At 31.4% G+C, this 25,328-nt stretch overlaps 1 protein-coding gene across 2 annotated transcripts in view; it reads right to left on the bottom strand.

Annotated features, from left to right (window-relative positions):
• Window positions 1-6,380: 6,380 nt before the first annotated feature.
• LOC118191337 (DNA excision repair protein ERCC-8-like) overlaps window positions 6,381-25,328 on the bottom strand; it is a 53,140-nt gene continuing 34,192 nt past the window's right edge. For both annotated transcript variants that reach the window (XM_085812589.1, XM_085812588.1), the window contains exon 5: window positions 6,381-24,607. In XM_085812589.1, coding sequence (XP_085668715.1) covers window positions 23,892-24,607 — 716 coding nt within the window. In that variant the 3' untranslated portion in view covers window positions 6,381-23,891. The remainder of the gene's footprint in view (window positions 24,608-25,328) is intronic.

Below are 25,328 nucleotides of genomic sequence, written 5' to 3'. Positions count from 1 at the left end.
CGATACTAAAAGAAATACAGCCGATGTCAAAAGTTTATTTTTTTAACTGTTGCCAATGTTAATAACAAAAATGTATATTCTTTTTTGTTTGTGTTGAGGCTATTTTCGACATATGTCTTGTTGCGCAAGCTTAAGCTATTATTGCAGTAATCATTCGCAAGATTTGTATAATATCTTTCTTGGCAAACTGCCAATGCTATTCCCGTTGACATTTTTACATTTACTTTACTTTTTATTAATGTATCAGCTTGCTTTAATTTATAATATATCTGATTTATAATATTTATAAACACTTGCATAATTAATGCAGATTATTTAACACATTTGTTGGGCCATAAATCAGAACTTGGACAAGGATAAAGCAAGTGAGACGTTTGCCTCAGGTGAACGGCAAGGATGAGCTGTATGTTAGCTATAAAAATTTAGAAATTTTAAAATATCGTTGAAAATTTATATATGTATTTAAATTCATTTGATTGCGGTGCTATTTTCCTGTATTGTAATAATATTTTTCATTATTTTAATTATCTATTTGTTTACATGTTGCTTTTTGGATTATTATTTAGGATGTACTTTGCAATGTAGTTGAAACTTTGTGGCTACGTGTTCTGCGCATGAGTGTTTGTATCCTATACATAGTTTTAAATCTTACAAATCTTAGTTCGATAGCACTTAAATTGTAAAAACACCTCAAGCAGAATGCGAGATATGGGAAAATATGTTCCTGAAGGGACTTGGTGATAATCTTTATTGACAAATTGGCTATGTTTTGTGATTTTCCGGAAGCATCGAGAGCACATATTTTTAAAACGGTACAGAGTCCAGAAGCCCGTGCTACATTATATAAATACGGCTTCGAGAGCTAAAATGAGTTAATTGTTAATCAGCTATGAGGAGGAAGACAGCAGGCTAAATTGCGATTTAGAGTTTACCGTGTGAGCAATTGGGGGAAATTATTATATTTCTCATGTGCTAAAAACGAATTGTTTAATGGCTGCGTACTTCTTTAGCTGTTACCAGCTGTTTAATTTGCTATGCGTCCTGAATTTTTAATAATAGATTGTATTTTGGAGTGATTATTTAAAGAGATGTCAGCGACTCTGTATCCCGCAACAAATGGTGTCAGATTTTGGATTTCGTTTAAATTCCGATAATCAGAAAAATAGAGAAGCTCTTTTGGAAATAATAGCTGCCATTCAGGAAGACGCAGCAGCTAAATCCTCTGAAACGAAGACCTGGATTGATGCGGATTCTGCCACAAGATGATGAACTTCATCGACGGAAATGATATCAAGATGACGTGATGATATCAACAAAGCAGCAAAAATGAAGGAAAGCACCTCGTCAGACCTTGAAGCATAAATCCGGCACACGCGTGAGTGAAACTGTCAATTTTTTCACTTGTATTGAAACATACTATTGCAATTTTAGATCATTAACTCTAATTTATAATTTTAAGACATAGGACAATGTGAAAATTTTAAATAAGTAACAGACGAAATGACAGCGTCACGTGCAAAGCAAATAAAATGAATGTACTATAAAAAATGAATCTATAATAAATTTTATATTATAAAAATAATGCGTCGAAACGTTTTCGTTCTTTCTTTGTCTGTATTGTCTTATCTTTATCTATTTTCAGATACATTGCGTAAAAATATTTGGCAATTGTAAAATTATTATAATAAGTTAAAGAAATATGAAAACTGGTAAACGTTTTGGCGACCCCATGCTGAAGCTCTCGTGACCCCTATACGGATCACGACCCACAGTTTTAAGAAACTCTGTGGTAGATCAATGGATATGGATTTGGATTGAATTTGGTTTTATATATAATGCATCAAAAAAGTGCATTCAGTTTGGTGAATGGAAACAAAAGCAATTTATTTTTTTTTTCTTTTACCCCCCCCCCTCCTCCAGCTCAACTTATTTTAAGAACATGCATTAAAATTGACTATCCAGAAAAATCTCGAATATTTCCATTAAAAAAGGAAATTTTTTATTCGTCATGTAATTCCAGACGCCCATTTTATAAAATGTTATTTATAATATTTTTTTACTCAGACATAAAACATGGAAAACTAGCAAAAAGAAAACAACGATTCCGGAATCTGGCAACATGCCATATCAATATGTCACAAAAAAAAAAAAAAAAAAAAAAAAAAAAGAAGCTTAAGTAAAACCACAGAGTAACTTCAGCATCGCTTCTGCCGAATGGCGCATTCCTACACGAAAACAGAAATAAAAAAGGAAACTGAATGATATCGTAGAAGGAGTAAAAGGAAATTTGACTCGTCGTAGTTGCTACATGCGCGATATCGAAAACGTCTCTTTTTATATTTTGTTCCGCTTTACCTCATTTATTTTTTGGGTACTTCTTTGTATCTAAGTTCGGCTGCCTCTGAATTAGCTTTCTGCGATCTGGCAGCAATGAGAGAAGACTGTGGAAGAGAAATTCTCGGCTCAGAGAACATTATCCATTTGAAAATCACTTAATGTTTGTTGATAGATATTTTTTGTTCCATTTTGGATCTATACTTAGCAATTTACGAGGAGAGGTAAATGGAAAATCCAATAAGTTACCTGAAATGACTGTTCTAACCTTCTGGGTTGTCACCAATTAGTATAAGAAAAATACTTCCAAATTCTCATCTGAAGAATAGATTTCCAAATCGTATGAAATTTAAACTTCCTTAGAGATGCTAAACTGTATTATAAAGTCGTATATATTTTATGTATAATTAAGGAATTAACTTTTAATAATAATAATTATGAATAATAAATAAATAAAATCATTAAGAAATTAATTGTACGATTATAGACTATTTTGCATAGAAGTCGATTGAAAATATTTGAAAAGCACAAAATATCCAGATTCTAAGTTAATAATTCAAACCCTAAAATTGGTCATGATTTACAATAAAAGTTCCAGGTAAAACAATTCCTTGCTAGCGGATTAAGATTTTTGATGCTTTTTGATGTCAGAAGTGTTTTAGGTATCAGACGATTGTGGCGTGGTGTTATTGGCGTCGAAAGATTTGGTAATGTAGGGAGAAACAAGTTACTTTACTTACATATTTGTTACAAGTTAGTGCCATTAATTTTTGCATGAATTTCAAAAGATTTAAACCAAGATTCATGGAAATCCAATCAGCTCTTTAAAGAACGCAGAATAGTTTCAGAAATTCCGAAGACGTTGCCAATAACAGAACCGTGTATAAGTCGTTCACTTTGTAGATCTGGCACTCTGAAGTAATACTGAGGAAAACTTATGAGATCATTCACGAGGACTAAACTGCTCGTTAACTCTACTGGAGATCGATATTTGCGTTCGCTTAAAATCTCTAAAGAAAGTGCATTCATTCTTTTTTCCCATCTGCTGTCTCTCTATCAGCACCATTTTCATTATTTTAACAAGATGTAGAGTCATTACGTTTTTATGAAGCACGAGACGTGAAAATTGTGCAATGCCCTGGCCGGAATACAATCTCTGGACCTCCCAAAGTGTCTCCAACTGTCGAATTTGCTTCAGGCATGCAGAAAAGGCGAGAGAAAATGCGTATTTAACTTGAATACACTATAAAGTAGTCCAGAATTATTGCTCTGGGCCCGAATCACCGTAGATCTCTGCCCGCTAAAATGTAATTTTTAGATGCTTGGCTGCTCGAAGGGGGGAAAATTTTCAAAGGCGATAAAGATTTTTCGTTTTCTCACACGATTTCTTATGGCTCTTGAAAGAAGAATTGTCCTTGCTCGCTAGAAAGGGACGAATTCAAGTGATGATTATGGCTTTTACAGAAACGATGTGAAGTGATCTAAACAATTTTCACATCTAACGGGAATTGCGATTATCCCTCAACTCAAGTGCCGACTGATATGTGTGTCATGCATGGGAAAAGAAGAATATAAAACAATAAACGACAGTGGAAGCATCATCGATATCATAACCAGTAAAATACCAAATTAGAAAAAAACTTCAACACTTAAACAACAACTTCGTGTTATTCTCGATATGCTGAGTTCTTTTAATAAAATATACTATTGGCAATCCAAAATGCAACACGAAGAGATATGAAAGACAAATTTTTATTTCAAAGATTCCACATACTATCGAGTTATATCAATTACACATAGTTAACTTATTGGAAATACAGCCTTCTTTGGGATGAGGAAGACAAAAAATCATTAATGAGTATTTTCCCCACGTTTGCCAATAACCGCTACTACACACCGCGGCACTGTGTGAAAGAGGCTTTGCATGTGTTGTTACAGAATGTAGTCTAGCAGATGAATTTGGCAGCCATATTCATCTGGTGTGGCCGCTGATGCATGCCGGGCTAGGCGCTATGAAATCATTGACGAGACATGTCCGATGGGCGATAGATCTGGAGAACGAACAGGTCAAAGTAACAATGCAACATGGTAGGCTAAGAAGAAAGCTTGAACACTGCGTGCAACTCGTGATTGCACACTGTCCTGTTGAAATCTGGCTGCAGGCAAGTTCTGAAGGTAAGGAAGAACAGGCTGCAAAACCTCAGAGATATACCGTTAGCTGGTAAGTGTACCGGTAATGCGTGCTAGGTGGTGTAGGAGTGGAATCCATTACCACTCCGCGCCATATCACCGGGTACAAGACCAGCAAATGATGTAAAAGCAACAATTGAGCTGCCTTTCTTCATGTTGTCTTCAGACACTAATTCGACCATCGTGGTACTGCAAGCAGAATCGTGATTCGTCCGAAAACATGATGTCGTGCCCTTCGGATGTCCCTCTCCGCCATTCGGTGAGCCGGTACAAACGCAGATAGATGCCTGTAGATTCAAGTTAAAGCGATGCAATGGACGCCTAGCGGAGAGCCCATGGTACTGTAAATGATGTCGAATTGTTCGTGCAGACACAGATTATTATTTTACAGATTCTGATAAGTTGGGGATGCAGAAGTGCGTTCCATCTGTGCTCTGCGCACAACATGCCTGTCTTCCCGTGGAGAAGTGTGACGAGGCGACTGCAACTGCTCCTGTCCGTCAGTCTTTCTCCAGCATCCACCGATTACATATTCGCACGACTGTTGTTTGGCTACATCTGACACGGCAACGATTCTGCCTCAGTCGAACTCAGAAACGTGCTCGTATTTTCTGCAAGCCTTACCGAAAATGCACACACAAAACATCTCACGACAAGACCATTCAGTTATTGAAAAGAGCAAGCTTTCTCCCTTTATATGCGGATTGTAAGAAGCGCTGCAGGTGCCTATGATGTATGCGTGAGCTGAAATCGTAATCGTTTGCATATTCCATCGCGGTATACACATGATCAAGTTTCATGCTGTTGCATATTGGATGGGCAGCAGTTTGTTTATTTATTAAAAATCAAAGCGTTACAACTAACAAACAAATTCTGTTTAAAAAAAAAAACTTCAATTAGCTCCATTTTCCACATTCATTAATTCCAACCTTTTTGAATTACTGCACATGTTTAATGAGTATTCCAAGCCTCCTTAAAAAAATTCATCAAAATAATTCCTTTATTTAAATAGTAATAATGCAGCAATTTCAAAAGGAGTGCACATGTATATATGATCTGAGGAAAGAAAGTACCATTAAAGACGTGATAATGATATTCTGACGAAGGGGCTATATTGAAGGATTTTTGCTACAACTCACAATTACAATATCATAAATAACATGTAATTCGCGTAAATATCACAGTTCTATGCAACTGAAAAACGACTGGGATTCAGTGATTGTATAATAATCTTGCCTATCAAAAGCTGCTTAAAATTTAACACAGCAAATAAGTCACAACAATATTAAACCCTTATCACCCAACAAGATATTTTGAAGTGGCGAATACTTAGGCACCTCTTTTCCCTTTTTATAACTATTCATATGTTTATGCCATTTCAAATAGGAAAATACTACATGCAAAAGAATAATTTTTAATATACCAAACTACCATATAAACAGAAAAACTATTTCTAGCTACAAGGCTGTTGTATACAAGAAAAATAGATACTATAACTAATGGATTCTCATGTTTTAGCTATAATTTGATAAAAGAAAGAGTTGTGCGTTTTACGTTATAAAATTACTTCCGAAAATAGAAAATTCTGATAACATTTTTTAACCTCTAATTTTTCTTATAAATTTCATATAATTCCATTACAATTTTCTGAAAATTATATTTTTTTATAAATTTTTAACTAAATTATTGGTTGAAATCATTTACTAAAATAAAATTTTATTTAACTTGTCCACTATTTCTTAAGTTGTCAAATTATGCCTTACGTAGGTACATAAGATTTTTAAAAGTGAATTTTTCATTTCTTACTTTCATACCACTACAATGGATTTATATCAAGAAGCAGAAGGAAACAATAATAATATAAACAAATTTTATTACTAGCCACATAAATATTACAAAATCTTATCACACATTCATAATAATATTAAATATAAATATACACAAATGAGATATTTTGGAAAAAGCAACATTTTAAGGCCCATTTCCTTTTTATCACATAGTAAACAATAATCAACTACTGAAGAATTATTGATACGTTAACACATACAAGAAAACTGATTTTAGCTGCTAGGGTACACTACACAGGAAAACTGACTAAATACTGGACTATCACATTAAAAAAAAAGACTTGATTATTTGTTAGGTTCTCATGGTCTGGATGATAATGACAGCTGACTGATTGAAAAATATGCAGCTTCTTTCATGAAAAATTAAAAATGCAAATCACTAAATTCATAAAATTATATCTGATGATTTTGGATATATTTTTCTAATGCAAGTTTTTGATTCATTTCCATACTAATTTAAAATATTTTAGAACAATATTTTTAAGCTTCTACTTTCATATAAATTTTATAAAATTAATGCTTGATATCATTCAGAATGAAATGAAGTTTTCTAATTTTTCTGAAGTTTTACAAACTACTAGCTGAGAAAAATATGTTTTTCATTCAATGTCATCACAATGACATTTATGTCATAAAAATGAAAGCTAGAACTATATAAATATAACTATTTACAGCAACGTACATATTACAAATGTATATCTTAACGATAATTACAAATAGCTGAACATGATGTTAATGGGACATTAAAAAATGTGCCTAATAAGTACAGACATGTAAAAATTAAAATGTTTTACACTCGTAAATTTCATTTTTCAAATATATGTATTCTTTTCACTTTAAAAACATTTAGATAAATTAAAAATGAATTATTTTATTCTCTTCACAAGAGATAAGCTCATTCATTTGATGAGATAAATTAAATTTAATTAAAATTAAATTTCTATAACAAAATTTCATTTATATGTTATTTATGCAGGCTTATTCAAAAAACTGAGATTCATTTTTCACATTAATATTTTACATTAATATTTACATAATTAATGGATTAATATGTACTACATATCACATTAAAGTGCAAACAAGCAAAAGCATTATGATAGCTATCTAACATGATTTAGCACCAGAATGAACAAATGAATTAAACATTTCCATCATTTCTTTGACAGCTTAGCCTTCATGAAAATTGCACTCAGATGAATGAAAACACACAATTTTACGAAGATAACAGATGCATTCACATTACACACATGCATTATTAATTAAGACCTAGTAAATTAGTCCACAGTTACAGTTTCTGCAATTAAGATTAAGAATCTCTCTACATTTTAAAAACAAAAAAAAAGAAATAAAAGAAAATGAAAATTATATATAAAATGTTTTAAAAGTGTGTGCATGAATCTGAAAACTATAGAAAAAGAGAAACTCAAATGATAAAGAAAAAATTTTGTGTTTCAATATTAAAAATTGATAAATGGAGTTCTGATAAACAGCTTTAAAAAGCAAAGGAACTTTAAAAATTCCAAGCACTGCTGATTATGAATGTAATAAGATACCTTTCTGGCTATGTAGACATGCATCATTTAGGCAAACAAATTACTTCAATATTTCTAAAAAAATAAGCTTTCGAAAACATTTTCTATACACAGCATGTTTTACTATTCATTCTAACAAAGAATTTAATTCTGCAAAAATTATTTTCTACACTTCAATTCAATCTACAGGGAGGAAACAAAAAAGGCCTATCTACAATTATGAAACTATAATTCAATTTTTTTATAAAATAAAAAGCTTTTAGAAGTGCATAAGTGGAAAAATAATAATTAAAATTTTGACAAAACTTAATGTTTTTAGTAATTATAGTTATATACATATATAGTACACACAACTGGCAGTATATGATATACACAGATTTTTATTTTCTCGTTTTAAGTAAACAAAGCATATTTTAAAATTGTTTACTTCTGCAGAATATTTTATCCTTTAAATGACATCAAAACATATTTCGTGCAATTAGTTGTATTTCATTAGATGATTATGGTAAAAACTTCTTCTGCAACCAATTTGCCTAACAATTATTTTTCAATGGATAGCAAATGTGATTTTAAGTTTTCTTTATGCAGTGAATTCCTCAGCTTTGTCATCATATTCAAGTGCATCCTCTCACACTGGATTTCATAACTGTTTGGATGACTTTTTAGCATTCACTTTCAAATGGGAAATTTTGCCTATAGTTTGAGTTACAATTCTAACCAGTTCTGTGAATGTCTTAAAATGTTCCTTCAACACTGCTGTATATGAAACTGGTGTAATCTATTAAAATAATAACATCTAAATTACTGGTCTCAAACAGTCAGCTAGCAGGCCGACTGCATCCCCCAAAACAATTTTACGTGGCTCGCAAATACATTTCCTGTAAATTAATTAACTTTGTTATGACATTTATTATAATGACAGGAATTTTAAGAAAGATTTCTGATTTTAATGATTTAGTGTCCGATTTGATATTATTTCCATGAACATAAGTAATGTCCAGAAAACCTACAAATGGTTTGATTTGGTTTGCTTTGCTTTGATTATATGGCAAAGCACTCAAGGGCTACCTGTCTTAGGAGACGGATCCCTTCTTGGAGGAACTTTCTAAGGGAAACTGGCTTGTATACATGTTACATATGGGGTAAACCATGAAAACACCCATGCAGCCAGTCCATTCACAAGATTGAAACCTCGGACCCGAACTACCAGGGTTCAGCAACTTTACTGCTTGGACAATGGCGGTCCATTCAAAATAGAGTTTATTAATTTACAGTGTTATATAAATCTTATTCAAAGATCTGAAGATACAGATTTGATTGACTTTTTTTTCATACTTTTTAAAATAAAAGTTCCCTCATCTACGAATTTTCGCAATATGACTAATTGCTTTGTTTGGGCATAGACATATCTGTGAATAGTGTTTTTTACAGAAGAAAATTACTTAGTTTAAAACACGACCAGCTCGACCTATGAGCCTCTGCCGTTCATAGTGAAGATAGGTTTTTGTAATTTTTCTCCAAGATTACAAACTTATCAAAACTGCAGAGTCGTAGCTAGGGTTTTCAGCACCCAGGGACAACTGAAGATTTCGCACCCCCTACTGCTTGCCAAGGATGGAAAACATTTAATTCTAAAATGTCGTAACATCAGTTTGGTGCCCCTTGGATTCTGCACCCTGAAACGTTATGAGGTGCAGCAGTAAGAGATAAAGGAAGCTTCTAATTATTTATATACAAATATATTCTGCATGCATCAGAGAAAAATTATTTAATAAATAAAAGAAAGAGAATAAATAAGTTATTACCTATTTGCAAGTTTTGTTTCATTTAGAAGGATTTCTTAATTTATTTTTAGTTTAAGCTAAAGTTATTTAGCAGTTTATTCAACATATTCAAATTATTTGAAATGAATGTCATCTAACTGTTTAATATCTAAGCTGTCAATATGTTTGAATTACAAAGGGTAACCATCCGGATACCAATCATTATCAAACAGGAAACAATATATAAATTAGAATTTTTTTCCTTTGCATCATTATTATATATGTATGTTTAGATAAATTTATGTACGCACGTTTAGAAATATATTTAAAAATATACATATATAAATTTAGTTTTGCTAAAGAAACAGAAAAAAATCATTTTGGTATTAAAAAGCATTTTGGCCTGTTAGGTGCTTTTAGATCATGCATTCCGCTCACATACAATTTCAGCACGAGGCCACTAATTTAAACCACTTTTCCGTAAACAATTTGTTAATGGAGGTATAGTTTCAAACATACAAGTAAACAAATGATCCCAAAACTGTTTCAAACTACAAAAAAATGTTAATTTGCATCTCATTTTGTTATTGCATCAAAGCTACCTAATGTTGTGCCATCAATAAGCATTCAAATCTGCAAAGGTGGCATCAGTCAAAACGTCCAAGTACAGTTAGTACAGCATTACGTTTTCTTTATCTTCTTGTCTCACATGTTCATTAACTTTAATTCTTTCCCTTTTTTTCAACCCCCCCCAACAATAGTCATTTTACATTTCTGTTCACATAGCTCTTAGCTTGTACAATGTTATCACAAAAGTTGTAGAGTCCTTAGGATTTTTTTAGGGGCAGACAAGATGAAAAATAGCAAACGCCTTTTGCCGGGAATCAAACCACGGATCTCTGGAATATTAGCCCAGCGTGCTACTGTTACACCACGAAGGCACGCTAGGGAAATGGGAGAAATACCTTATATACTCCCCTTTTTAAAGGGCGAGTAGGTTTTAGGGGACCTAGTCGCCAAATCCTGGACATGGAGAATCATCATCCACAACCCTTTTAGTTCAGGCATCACTTGTAGAGTCATTAGGTATTTTTTTGAAAGCAGGCAAGATGAAAAATTAGCAACACCTTCGTCGGGAATCGAACCGCAAACCTCTGGAATACCAGCTCAGCGTGCTACCGTTACACCACGAAGGCACGCTAGCAAAGTGGGAGAAATACCTTACAAAGTAACCAAATTCCGAAGCATACAATAAAAAGAAATTGCATGCATAATTTTGTTGTATCAGTTACTAAATTCAAGACTATTTATAAACATGTTGATTGAACTACATCAATATTTTACTTTATAAAGGAATATACTGGATACGCTAGTTTGCAGCTGTATCTGATTTACTGGCCGATAAACATTTTAGGAGGATCAATTTTAAAATACTGTAATGCCAATTTATCAAAGAGATGCTATCTCTTAGACAATCAAACACGACATAACAGAAAATAGTAACTCATCAAAAACACATGGAATAACAGCATTAAACTGATTGATGGATTAATTACCTCATGTTGTGTTAATTTGAACAAAATTATTCATTACTTCAGAAATTTCATAGTTACCTTTAAATGCATATCTCCATACATGTCCTTTAGGTTGAGTATATTATGTCCTTCAATTTGAGTTTTTCCTTATTTTTCTAAATATTTGATTCCTTGTGTAGATTTATAATGCATGGAAGAAACATGAGAAATATATATATATTGTGATCAACAGCACTATAGCTGAAAACCCACTACAGTTCAGAAATTCATTGCTGATTTCATTTCTGTAACCTCTAAAAGGAAAACCTTGCTTGTGTGATATCTTCGTAATGTCTGTAATCCACATATCAATACTCAGCTTCAACAGTTCTTTCTTTTCGATTAGTAAAAATGCAAGAATTTATTTAGTGCCACATTAACTGTACAGATAAACTGCTGAATATTTCTGATATCTTATCAATTCATATAAAACTGAGCTCTAGCTAATATACCTGGACAAAGGTTAATAGATTATAAGCAGCAAGAGCCTCGACAGACAAAAATATAAAAACAATACAAGCACATTTTTACAGGTTTATGCCTTTTCTTGAAAATAAGTCATTGAATATCAAAAGGAAAGATACTCTAGTGGATGAAATGGATGTCCGGCAAAACTTGTTTCAGGTATGCTCATGATGGAAGATTTCACCAATTGGTTTTTCATTTTTTTACATAGTTCATTTATAAACTATGTAAGGATCTTAAGGTTTAATAACGTTTATTTTATTTTAAAACTATACTCTCTTCTCTTATTTTCTACTTCCAGCCAGAATAAACACGTTAACTTGTTTATGCGAATTGTAGTTGCTAACGCCCAAGTATTTAAGATTTCGCCAAGAACAGAGTTAGATGGAGAGAAAGTGAGCCGCCTTGCCACTGCCTTTTCACGTGAGTTTCAGTCGGTTGCTGTCTGCCTTTAAGGCCAGAGGTTTTAGTCGACTTGAAAGCTAAAGATGTATCATAGTTTTCTGCAGTTAAAAGCTAAAGTATTACATATGTAGTAATTTAAAAGGCCAGTCTTAGTGTTAGTCATTTATGTGAAGTATTCAAAGTTAGCTTTTATTTAAATTTTAGTTAGTCAGAAGTTTTTATATTTTTTACATTCAGACCACAAGTGGTTGGTCTCCGTATCCTGAAGTGCAGGAGCGCCTGTAAATATTGTGGAATGAAGGGTAAAGTTAACACTTCCTGCTTGTGTCGTCCATTCCACGCATATTTAAACATAGCTTGAGTAAGCTCCCTGTTCCCATTCAGGACATGTCCTGTTCCCAAAGCAAATTAAAAGACATACAAGTCCTGATAACTATTCTTTAGAAATCAGATGAATTATGACTGAAAAGACACATTCTAAACCTTCAATTAATTGAAGCTACATATTCAGATGCTGCAATTACAGATAAAAAATACTGTAATAATGAAGCCAGAAGATGTACAGCATCTAGGCTGGTAAGTAAAGCATGCTATTATATTTATTCCTACATTCAAAAATAGTTTATTTCTAATCTTGTAACTTACACTCTGCACGACCATCGCGAGTAATGTTTCATGCTTTTCAATTGTTTTTTGTGGAATCTACATTAATGTGGAATGATATTATAAAATCTAAAACAGATCAGTAATACTTGCAGAAGGAGTCCAGCGCATTTCAAATATATGCTGCATTACGGAAAAATTACAAAGTTAACTTTGATGTCTCAAATGGTAAATGGTGACCTAAAATGATAATACAGTACAAAGTTTTTAATCCGGACTCGTCGAGACATTGGCGATTCCGGATTAGGGGTTTTTCTGGATTATAGATCATCAATTTAAATCTGGTAAGATGGCATGCAGAAATTTTACAATTAAAAACATGAAATCGTAATTTATGAAATAAAGAACAATTATGATCTAAAGGGTATGAAAATTTACAAATAATATTTATTTGTTTACTTTATTAAACATTTCTTTCAACGTACGTTGTTTAAGATGCTTCCACAAAAAATTCCTTTTTCTTGTGTCATATATAGTGGACTTTCCAATGCCATACTTCTTGCACAATTTTGAGACGGACAGGCCTTTATCCATTTTTTGCAGGAATTCCCACTTTTTGTTAATGGACAAATAAACATGCTTTCGCTTTGTAGATCCTTTGGCAGCTCCAGAATCGGAAACTCTTCTTGACATAATTGCAAGTTCAAGCTTACTTATAAACAAGATATACTTATAAACAATAAAACTTATTATTACAAGCTTATAAAATTGCTCTAACGGTCTGCAAAAAATAATGAGCCGGATCCAATTAGAAAATTAAGGAACAACACAATCTGCAACATTAACTGAAATATATAATAATTTTAGCCTAGCTTATACCGTCCGTTATATATTAAACGCACATGCGTAAATGCATAATGCGTTTACGCATATGCAGAAAGTTTGTAGCTTTGAAGTCTGGATTATGGACGTCCGGATTAAAGACTTTGTACTGTACTAATAAAACATTTTTATAATAAAAGTAGTATTTAATGAAGTTACAATTTTTGTTTTAAAATACCACAACACATTCCTCCCCCAATGCGATGGGTGAACCCTCTATACTTAATATCATACAAAAATTTTTCATCAGTTATTTACCATAATTTGAAAGTACTTAGCTGTATTCATTTTACTTACTTTTCATATTCACTTCATTCTCAGAATAATTATAAAACTCTTAATGTTAAAAAAATTTAAAAGTGTTTGCAACATTAATTCAAACACTTTTAAAATAACTCAAAAATATAATGATTAATGACACTACAATTTAATAATCATCTCTGGTTAAAAAATATTAAAAGTATTTACTTAATTTAAAAACAGTTACTTAATATAATAAGCTCTATATTTAATTCATAAACAGCTATCTAAATATATTTCTAATACCATAAAAATTTTTAATCTTTCATTTCCATAAAACAATGAAGAAACAGTATGACATGTTTTAATTTCAAAATAACATTATTTAAATAATTATGAGAAATTATGAGAAATTTAAACATACTTTATTTTTACATGCAATTTTTCACTTTTTTTTTAGTATTTTTATATTCATCATAACAATACTCATTATTCTGAACATTACATATTTTCTGTTTTATACTGAAAACATAATTTTTATATCCATTTTCACTACTAATATTTAAAATTATTTTATTAATTTTTTTACATTTACCTCATTCTTTAAATAACTATAAAATTCTTAAAATTTAAATATTTAAACAATAATCTCATACTTAAAATAATTCCAAAAATATAATTATTAATCACTTTAAGATTTACTAACCTCCATTAAATAAAATAATTTTAAAATTATTAAAATTCTTTACTAGTTTATTAGACCAAATTATTAAAATTCAAATTTCTAATACCATAAAATTTTTCTCTGATATCTTCACAAAACAGCAACATTTTTAAACAATTTTAAAACATTTTTTTAATTTAATATAATAACAAAAACAGCATATCTAAATTTCAAACGAATTTGTTATAATTTGCATTTCTTATTTGGTGATTATCAAAACATTTTTAATTGCATTAATTATGCTTTCCCTTCATAAAATCAATGGTAAATTTAATTTTTACCATAAAATCAATGGTAAAAGGACAAAGCATATTAGAAGCATGTCTTGTTTGCAGATGAAAGCAAATTTAACATTTTTGGTTCTGGGGGTTGTACAGAGATGAAAAAATAAAGAACTTAATCCCAAGACCTTGGTTTGAACAGTAAAACATGGCCGTGGATGTGTCCTTGTGTGGGGGAGCATGTCAGGTTTAGGTAATTTAGTATTTATTAAAGGGATACTGAACCATGCTCTTTATTTGAATATTTTAAAAGATAATTTAAAATTATCCACCAGAATTTGTGTATTGGAAACAACTTTATCAATTAGGATAACAGTTCTAAACACATGGGCCCTCAACATTTGCCTTTGATATGTTTATAATTGTCCACAAGTTTTGAAAACACCACCTCAATTACTAGATTTAAACACGATAGACACATTTGGAGAGAAATAGTGGTTAGAGTATGAAGACACAATGAAAACCAAACTAAAAATAGAAATAATGGAAGAATGGAGGAACATTGATGCAGATATTACCCCCCCCAAAAAAAATGACAGAAATTGACAGAAATACTGCAATATTTACTAATAAATGCAGATTTCTTTAAAGCACATGAAGACTTAAGCTGTGAGGTAACTTTTCTGTTACTTTTCAATAATTGATTTTTCAAAAAAAAAAAAAAAAATTTACTATGAACATAAAATTAAACTAGTTTTGCTTAGAGAAATTTATAGATATTATTAATAAATTCTCATTCTCAAATATGAATTTTTATAACAACATAAGTAAAGCAATATTTCACTGAAACTCGTAAGAGTTTGAACACTTTTGGGAGTCACTGTATTATATACCCACTCCTCTTGCCCAGCTGAAAAGTCCTTACCCAGCCTCTATTTTACAATGGTTAGTCATAATCAAATACTTTGATTACAGAAGTGTTTTAAATGACAAAAATATTCATGTTTGGGCAATATCAAATTTAAAAAAATAATAATTTTGGACAAATAATGAAATCTAACTTTTAATGTGATCTCCCAGTTTCTGTGCTTATATTTAGGAAAGTTTTACACTCGTTATGAAAAAAACAAAATTACATGTTTAATTCCCGTATGACAAAAATTAACCGAGATATTGAATTTTAAAAGACTTGCCATTTTTAATGTCATATTCAACTTGCCTTGACAGATTGGTTAAGTTAGAATAATTTTAGGAAATAAGTTTAAATGAAGTCCAGCAAAAAATATGTATAATTTAATAGGCCACATAAGGAAACTGTGGTGTCTACATCAGAATTTTTTTGAGTGTGATGAAGTTCATAGCTGCACTAAATGCACATTGTTTCATAAGAAGTTACAAGAAAATAATCAACATCTTTCCTACAATGACCCTTAATATATAAAATTCGTATTTGTAACCAGAATTTATGTATCCTTTTTCAAACATCCATTGCCGCTCCTCCTTTAAGGATAATTCAATAAACTGCTCCTGTATTATTATGGATTCATCTGAGTTTAGTCTACTTGGAAAGGATCCAACACCCAATCAGAAACATATTTGCTGCATTATTTTTAAACAAATAATGCAGCAAATATAAATATAATAAAGAATATAAAAATAAATGTATGGCAATATTAAAAAGTCTATTGGAAATTCTAAAGATGTGCTGCTTTTAAAAGTTTCATGATTGTTAAGTCACTGATTTGCAAATCCAAAACACTATACAACTTAGAAGATATACCATGGTCAAAGTAATATTTTCAAATCAAAGCATAAGAGCCAATGTGTATATGAGCATCTAAAGTTATTATTGTCCATTATATGGGAGATAAAATCAAGCCATAAAGTTTTAATAAGTAGATTTTATTTACAAACAATTAACTGGAAGTGACAGTTTAAAGCTTGTTTTTCTGCCAATTTCACATCTGGAATAGCTGAGAGATCTACATCAGATTTTTCCCTTTGGTGGAGTCCCTTTAGTCTTAATAAATTTGATAAATTATACTGATTTAAATTAAATTTAAATTGTTAAATTTTAAGAACAATGTTGTAATACAGCATAAAATTCGATTTCATTTAAATAATAGTGTTAAGTGATTTAAGAACAATTTCTCTTTTTGAATTGATCAATTATGAGTGAACTTATAACTTTTAAAACAAAAAGAACGGTTTTACGCAGGAGCGTTACTAATTATGTAAAGAAAATTGAAACTATTTTAACTGCAGATGAAATTAATTTAATAGAACTAGAGGAATGTGTTGAATTATTGAAAAAAAAAGAAATTGAGTTACGGAAGCTTGATTCTGAAATCGAAAGTTTAATTACAGATACTAAAGAATTAGAAAATGAAATAGATAATGTTCAGGAGTACACAGATAAAATTTATTTGTGGAAATTTAAAGGTGAAAAAATATTAAAAAATCAAAACGGTAAAAATAATTCTAATAGTGTAATTTCAGAACAGGTTCCTGACAATATTAAATTACCCAAGTTAACATTACCGACTTTTGGTGGTAATATTACAGAATGGATAGCTTTTAAAGATCTTTTCAGTGCTTGTGTAAGAAATAATACAAATTTATCTAATGCTCAAAAATTGCAGTATTTGAAGGCTTCGTTGAAAGGTGAAGCATATCGCATTATTCAAACCATTCAAATTTCGGATTGTAATTTTGAAATAGCATGGAATCTGTTAGATGAAAGATATTCAAATAAGAGAGAACAAATTTTTGCATATATTAAACGTTTTCTAAGCTTACCAACTATTCAAAATGAATCAGCATTTGCTATTTTAAATTTAGTTGACAATATTAATGAATTAGAAGTATTGAATCAAACCATTGATAATTTTGGTGACACTTTAATGACTTATTTAATTTTGCAAAAATTAGACCCTTCTACAAAATTATGGTGGGAACGTCAAGTTAAAATGTAATTATATTCCAAAACTTACGACTTTAATTGAATTCCTAAAAAACTATGCAAGAACACTTCAAAATAGCAAATCAACAAGTAATAAGGTACTTAAATCTGCGTTTCAAAATAAGAATAATGTTCTGGTTGCTACTTTGGTTTGTGGTTATTGTAAAGAAGATCATAGTTTAGCCAAATGTTCGAAATTTCTAAATTTATCGGTTCAGCAAAGGATAGAATTTGTAAAATCTAATCGTTACTGTTTTAATTGTTTATCTAATATGCACTTGCTCAAAAAATGCAAGAGTTTAAATACATGTCAACATTGCTTTAAGAAGCATCACAGTATTTTGCACATTGTAAATAACTCAAAGAATAAAACTCAGTTAAACAGTATATCTCTGCCTACGCAATCTATCCCTAAAAGAGATGAATTAACGAGTCCTAAGGACGTTTCAGCCACAGTTTGTGCCTCTCATTATGATTCGAATGCAAACGGTAATCAAACCAGTCACATTTTATTGTGTACTGCTTTAATAAAAGTTCAAAATTCTAAGCAACAATTTGTGAAGTGTAGATGTTTATGTGACACTGGATCTCAGAGATCATTTATTTCAAGGAACTGTGTGAAGAAATTAGGATTACGAGTGAAAGATAATTCCAGTTCTGTATCATGTCTAGGAGAATTTAATACTTTAAGTAATGGGGAAGTCGATTTAGTATTCACTTCTCATTTTAAAAGTGATATTTGTGTATCAACATCAGCATTTTTACTGGACAAGGTGACAGATAACATTCCCTATGTATCTTTGCCATCAATCATCTTCGATAACTTCAGTGATTTACAATTAGCTGATCCATTATTTTACAAGTCGCAACCAGTTGACATTTTATTTGGAGTAAATGTATTTCTGCATTTAATGACGGGAGAAATTGTCAAACGTGGTCCTGATCTACCATTTGCTCTAAATTCGAGGTTGGGATGGATAATTTCAGGTACTACAAATTTTGAGCCAGTATATGTAAATCATTTGAATACAAACACAGATGAGTTATAAATTCTTTCTGGGAGTTAGAAAAGTTTCCAAATGTACAATCTTTAACAAATGAAGAAAAACTTTGTGAAGAACATTTTAAAAACTCGCATTTTAGAGACACATCAGTCCGTTATTCAGTTGCACTACCATTCAAACATAATAGAGATATTCTAGGTGACTCCCATGAAATGGCGTACAGAAGATTTCAATACTTGGAAAAAAGTCTTTTATCTATGAAAGAAATTTACAACCAGTATATTCAGTTTATAAAAGAGTACTTTTCACTAGAACACGTAGAATTAGTTCCAGATACAGATTATGAATTAGAGAATAATCACTATTATATCCCACATCACTTCGTGTTGAAGGACTCTAGCTTAACAACAAAATTGAGAGTTGTTTTCGATGCGAGTTCTAAAACAACCACAAATGTTTCTTTAAATGATACTTTAATGATGGGCCCAAAAATACAAGATGACTTAATTTGTATTTTACTAAGATTTAGACTTCATAACATTGCAATAACCGCTGATATTAAAATGATGTACAGACAGATAAAGGTTCATGAAAAAGATAGAGATTTTCAGAGAATATTATGGAGAGATAGCCGGTATAAACAAATACAAGTTTGTCGTTTGAAAACAGTTATATATGGAACTGCAGCTGCTCTATATCTTGCAACCAAAGTTTTGAGTCAGTTAGCGATTGACGAAGGATTGAACTTTCCAAAGGCAAAGAATATAGTTTTAAGGATTTTTATGTTGATGATATGTTAACTGGTGTAAAAGATAGTTTGAAAGGTATTGCATTGATAGACGAATTGCAACAACTGCCAAAAAGTGGTGGCTTTGAGCTTCACAAATGGTCGACAAGTGAACCCTCATTGTTAAAAACCTCTGGCTTAACAAACACAGATATTGACAATATTCATCGTGTAATAGAAGACAAAACATTGAAAGTTCTGGGATTGGAATGGCATCCGGACAATGATGAATTCAAATGTAATGTCGATGTAATAGAGTATCAAAGTGTTCTGACTAAAAGGATTATTTTGTCATTCGTAGCAAAACTATTCGATCCATTGGGGTGGATAGCTCCGTTTGTAATTCTCGCTAAAATGAATTGTAGAATTCCTTCAGCAATTGTAGAAATTACAATTATCACGGAAAGATTCTGTAACAGAAGAGATTGATCGAAATTGGAGAAATCTATGTAGAGAAGTTAAACTTTTGAATTCTATAAATATACCTAGGAAAATTCTGCTACCTGATTATTTTCGATGTGAACTTCACGGATTTTGTGATGCGTCTGAAAGAGGTTATGCAGCAGTTATTTATATCAAAACTTGCAATAACTCTGACATTAATGTTAAACTCGTAACAGCTAAAACTCGTGTAGCACCATTAAAATCTATTACGATTCCAAGACTGGAATTATGTGCAGCAGTGTTATTGGCACGCTTGATTCAGTTTGTAAAAGCTGCATTAGTTATAAATTTTGATTTAGTGCAAGCTTGGAGTGATTCACAAATCGTGTTGTCATGGCTAAGGTCAGATCCTAAAAAATGGCAAGTATTCGTATCCAATAGAGTTTTTGAAATACGATCAATCTTACCACCTGAGAACTGGAGTCATGTTGATGGAAAAGAAAATCCAGCTGATTGTGCTTCACGTGGGTTATTTTCTGCAGAACTATTATCTCATCAATTGTGGTGGAATGGTCCTTCTTGGTTAAAGTGCAGTGAGATTGATTTGTCTAAAAATATTCTTATAGATGAAGAGGCATTACCAGATGAATGTAAAACAGTCTCATTTGTAGTTTCTGAACCTGTACAAGAACTTGCTATTATATCAAATATATCTTCAATTCCAAAGTTACAACGCATATTTGCTTGGATATTAAGATTCATATTGAATTCTAAAGTAGCATATCTAGAAAGAAATACGTCTTTTTTTTATCTAGTAATGAAATTCGAACTGCAACTTTCTGTATTGTCCGAATAATACAGCGATTTCACTTTTTTAAAGAAATTCAATCTTTGGAGTTGGGAAAGGACTTACCTACAAACAGCAACCTCCTTAGCTTGTGTCCAATTTTAGATGACAACAAAGTGTTACGTGTAGGAGGAAGACTGAAAAATGCGCAACTACCAGAAAATGAAAAACATCCAATCTTATTACCTTCAAAACACAATCCGACAGAAATCATAATTAGACACTTTTATGTCAAATATCTGCATGCAGCACCGGAACTTCTATCTTTAATTAGACAGCAATTTTGGATCATAGCTGCTAGATCTGCAATCCGAAAAGTAGTAAGATCTTGTATCACATGTTGCAAATGTAGAGCTAAAACTGCAAGTCAAATAATGGCTGATCTACTGGAATCTAGAGTAACACAATCGCGACCATTTCATCGAACTGGAATAGATTTTTCTGGAACATTCATGATTAAACATGGTGCAAGACGTGGACAAAAATCATTTAAATATTACGTATGCTTATTTGTGTGTTTTGTAATCAAGGCAGTACATCTTCAAGTGGTAGAAGATTTGTCAACAAAGGCATTTTTAAGTGCATTGAAACGATTTATTGCAAGAAGAGGGAAACCATTTGAGATTTATAGTGACTGCAGTACTAACTTTAAAGGTGCAGACAAAGAAACCAGAAAATGTTCTTTGCAATGTAAGCAAAATCAAGAAATTCACAAATTTTTGTCTTTAGAGGAAATAAAATGGATATTCAAACCGCCATCATCTCCCCATTTTGGTGGACTAGGGGAATCGGCAGTAAAGTCAATGAAATTACATCTAAAAAGGACTGTTGGTGATACTGTGCTGACCTATCCGGAATTTCAAACCTTGATAGCGCAGGTTGAGGCTTGTCTCAACTCTAGGTCATTGTGTCCAACATCGGCTGATCCAAATGATTTAACTGCATTAACACCTGGTCATTTCCTAATAGGAATGTCTTTAACTGCCATACCTGAACCAGATCTAAATTATAGTTCCTTCAATCACCTTGACAGATGGCATGTGAGACAGTTTATTTTTCAGCACTTCTGGAAAAGATGGAGTCGAGAATACCTGTCTCAGCTTCAGCAAAGACCTAAATGGCAAAAAAGTCAAAACAATTTAGAAATCAATGACTTAGTCCTCATCAAAGAAGATAACCTTCTGCCTCTTAAATGGAGGTTAGGGAGAATAATTGCTGTTCATCCGGGTTCAGATCATAGAGTCAGAGTTGCTAGTTGCTAGTATCGATCTTTTATGCTTAAGAACTTGATTTTATTAATAGACTTTTAAAACTCAAAATAATATTTTTTGAAAAAAAAGATATTTAAATATTAATGGAACAAAACTAAAATTTAAATATTAATGCAATAAAATTATAATTTATAGGAAGATTTTGTTATTACATTATTGCAAGAAAAATTATTACTCATTAATAAATATATCAGTGATAAAAATATTACTCAAATATATATTGATTAAATATATCAGTGATAAAAATTATTACTCATTAATATATATATATATATATAAATAGATCGATTTCATGATTTAAGGTTCATTTTTGCCACTATGTAACTATGTGTATTATTTGCATTATATAAGAAGTACAGTCAAAAGTCTTTAATCCGGACTCGTTGGGACTTCGGTGATTCCGGATTATCGGTTTTTCTGGATTATAGATCATCAATTTAAATCTGGTAAGATGGCATGCAGAAATTATAAAATTAAAAATATGAAACCATAATTTATGAAATAAAGAGCAATTATGATCGAAAGGGTATCAAAATTTACAAAAAAAAAAAAAAGCTTAATGTTTATTTTTTACTTTATTAAACATTTCTTTCAACACGTGCATGCGTAAAGCATACATTACACATAATCGAAATTAGAAAATTGCAGTCAGAAAACTATTTGATGTGTATTCATGATATTTATAATGATGAAGAATTCGATTTAAATCATATCAAAGACGGAGTACATCGAGATGAAATACTACATTTAGTAAGGAATTATAAGCCCAATAAAATAAAAACATCTGCCCTGAAGATAAGGATAGTGCTGACAGATCAACTTCCAGTTCATTGCGCGCTGCATCGTTTCCCCCCCACCCTCGCAGAGCAGCGAAATTGATAAACAGATTTCGGAATGGTTAGAGAAACAAAGGATATGCCTTTATCCATTTTTTGCAGCAATTCCACTTTTTGTTTGATGGACATCAAAACATGCTTTTGCTTTGTAGATCCTTTGGCAGCTCCAGAATCGGAAATTCTTTTTGACATAATCGAAAGTTCAAGCTGCTTATTTTTATAAAATTGCTCTAACAGTTTGAAAAAAATAATAAGCCAGACCCAATTCAAAGATTAAGGAACTACGCAATCTGCAACATTAACTGAAATAGATAATTAGATAATTTTAGCTTAGCTTATACCATCCATTATACATTAAATGCGGATGCATAAACGCATATGTGCATGCATAAAAGTATTATGTGCATGCATAAATGCATATGCACATGCGTAAATGCATAATGCGTGTATGCATGTGCAGAAATTTTGTAGCTTTGAGGTCCAGATTATGGACGTCTGGATTAACGATTTTTGACTGTACTATATGATAGACAATAATTTTGGAATGATAATTTTCAAAAAGGTTTAATATAAGCATTATACTGTTTTTAAGACAGAAAGGGGTGGTAACCATATTAAAAAGGACATTTTAGAGGCTATTGCAAGTACAAGATATAATTGTACCTTATACATACATATAATTCTAGCCCTTAGTATATTAAATCATTAAATTTCGAAAATACATAAAACCAGTACTGAAGTAAATTCCTGAAGATTCACCGGGCATACAAAAAAAGTATTCAGGACAAAACTGACAGCACTCACATAGGCAACCATTTAGCCACCAATGGACTCAGAAGACAGCAAGATCTCTGTTTTGTATCCAAAAAATACTTGTCATAGCTTTGAAATAAAATATATATATATATTGCACTATGTCATAAATATATTCTGTTTACAAAAAGGATTTTAGTGACATTCATAACTAAAAAAAAAAATCTTTCATTTAACAAAATTTCTTAAATTATAAATTATATCACTTTAATCTTCATCACTAGACCAGAAATCAGAATGTGGTGAATGTTCATGAATATTACGCTTTGAGCCTTTTGGCATGCACGCTTCTTCTTCTATCTCCTGAGCTAGATCAGGAGTCCAAAAGAGTATATTCATATCATTACCCGCACTATAAAGTTGCTGAGCACCAGAACGAAAAACACAGCAATGGACATCACAGAAATGGCCAAATAACTTCTTAACTCTGCAGCCAGTTAACAGATCAAAAATTTGAACATTATTGGCACTTGGCACAAAAACTAATTGAGGATTAGAATCACAGCATAAATCAATGATACGTTGACGCACTCTTGAACTATTGTGCACTCTACCAAAATTTACTAATGTATTAGCACATAATGCAACATCCCAAAGTCTTAACTGGCTATCTGTTCCATATGACACTAGATGAAGGCTATCACTAGTGAACTGTAAACTACAGACAATGCCAGAATGTGCTGTTACAGAATTTTGATTACTTCCTCTTTCACCATTATGCTGATCAAGAGTTTGTAAATAACCTTTGGCAGAACGGATATCCCAGAATAAAATCCTAGAATCTTCACTCCCACTTGCAAGTAAATACTCTGAAGAAGGTGACCATTTAACGCATGTAACTGAACGACTATGACCTCTTAGTTCATGAGTTTGGGATCCAGATTTTGGGTCCAGAAGGATGATCTCAGGTTGTTTTGAACCAACTGCAAATTCAAAAGCAAATAGAAATTTCTGAATTATTTAAAAATTTTTGGAAATAAAACTGATTTAAATATAATTTAACTATTTAAATATAATTAACTGAATGATCGTGCATTTTTAAACCACTTGCAAAATCCTGTAATAACCATTCAGTTAGTTAGAATTTAACTAACTGAATGGCAATGCATTTTTGAGCCACTTGCAAAACCTTGTAATTACACAGTGTTTATTATCATGATATGTACAATTATTTATTTTTTATTTGTTTTCATAACCTTTAGATCATGAGAATGATTTTTAATCATTAAAAAATCTAAGCTAGAAGGTATCTTGAGCAACTGCCAATACATACAACTTGAAACATATAAAAATACATAGCATACATGTCATTAAGAAGTAAGCTACCTTGACAATATTATCTTCACCAAATGTGTACATATAGATTCTGAGAAAATCAAAGCTGTTCATGACTGAGGTTCATGATGTTCATCAGTTAAATAGTTTCCTTGGGCTTTGAATTTACTATCGAAGATTTGCCAAAGGTTTCTCTAAACACATAGGTTTTCTTTACACCATCTCAAAGTTCTTGTGGACTGATAACAGTAAAGATCATTTAAAACCCTGACAGATGCTTCGATTTACACTTTTGCATTAGCTTATTCCCAACCTGAATATGACTTTATTCTCAATATAGATGCACACAATGAAGAGAATAGAGCTGGT

The sequence above is a fragment of the Stegodyphus dumicola genome, chromosome 3 (assembly GCF_044657685.1).
Source record: "Stegodyphus dumicola isolate Sdum_Otavi_A_Nest chromosome 3, ASM4465768v1".
NCBI classification, from domain to species: Eukaryota; Metazoa; Arthropoda; class Arachnida; order Araneae; family Eresidae; genus Stegodyphus; species Stegodyphus dumicola.
Note: the sequence above shows the minus strand (reverse complement) of the source record. Positions and strands in the feature narration are given on the sequence as shown.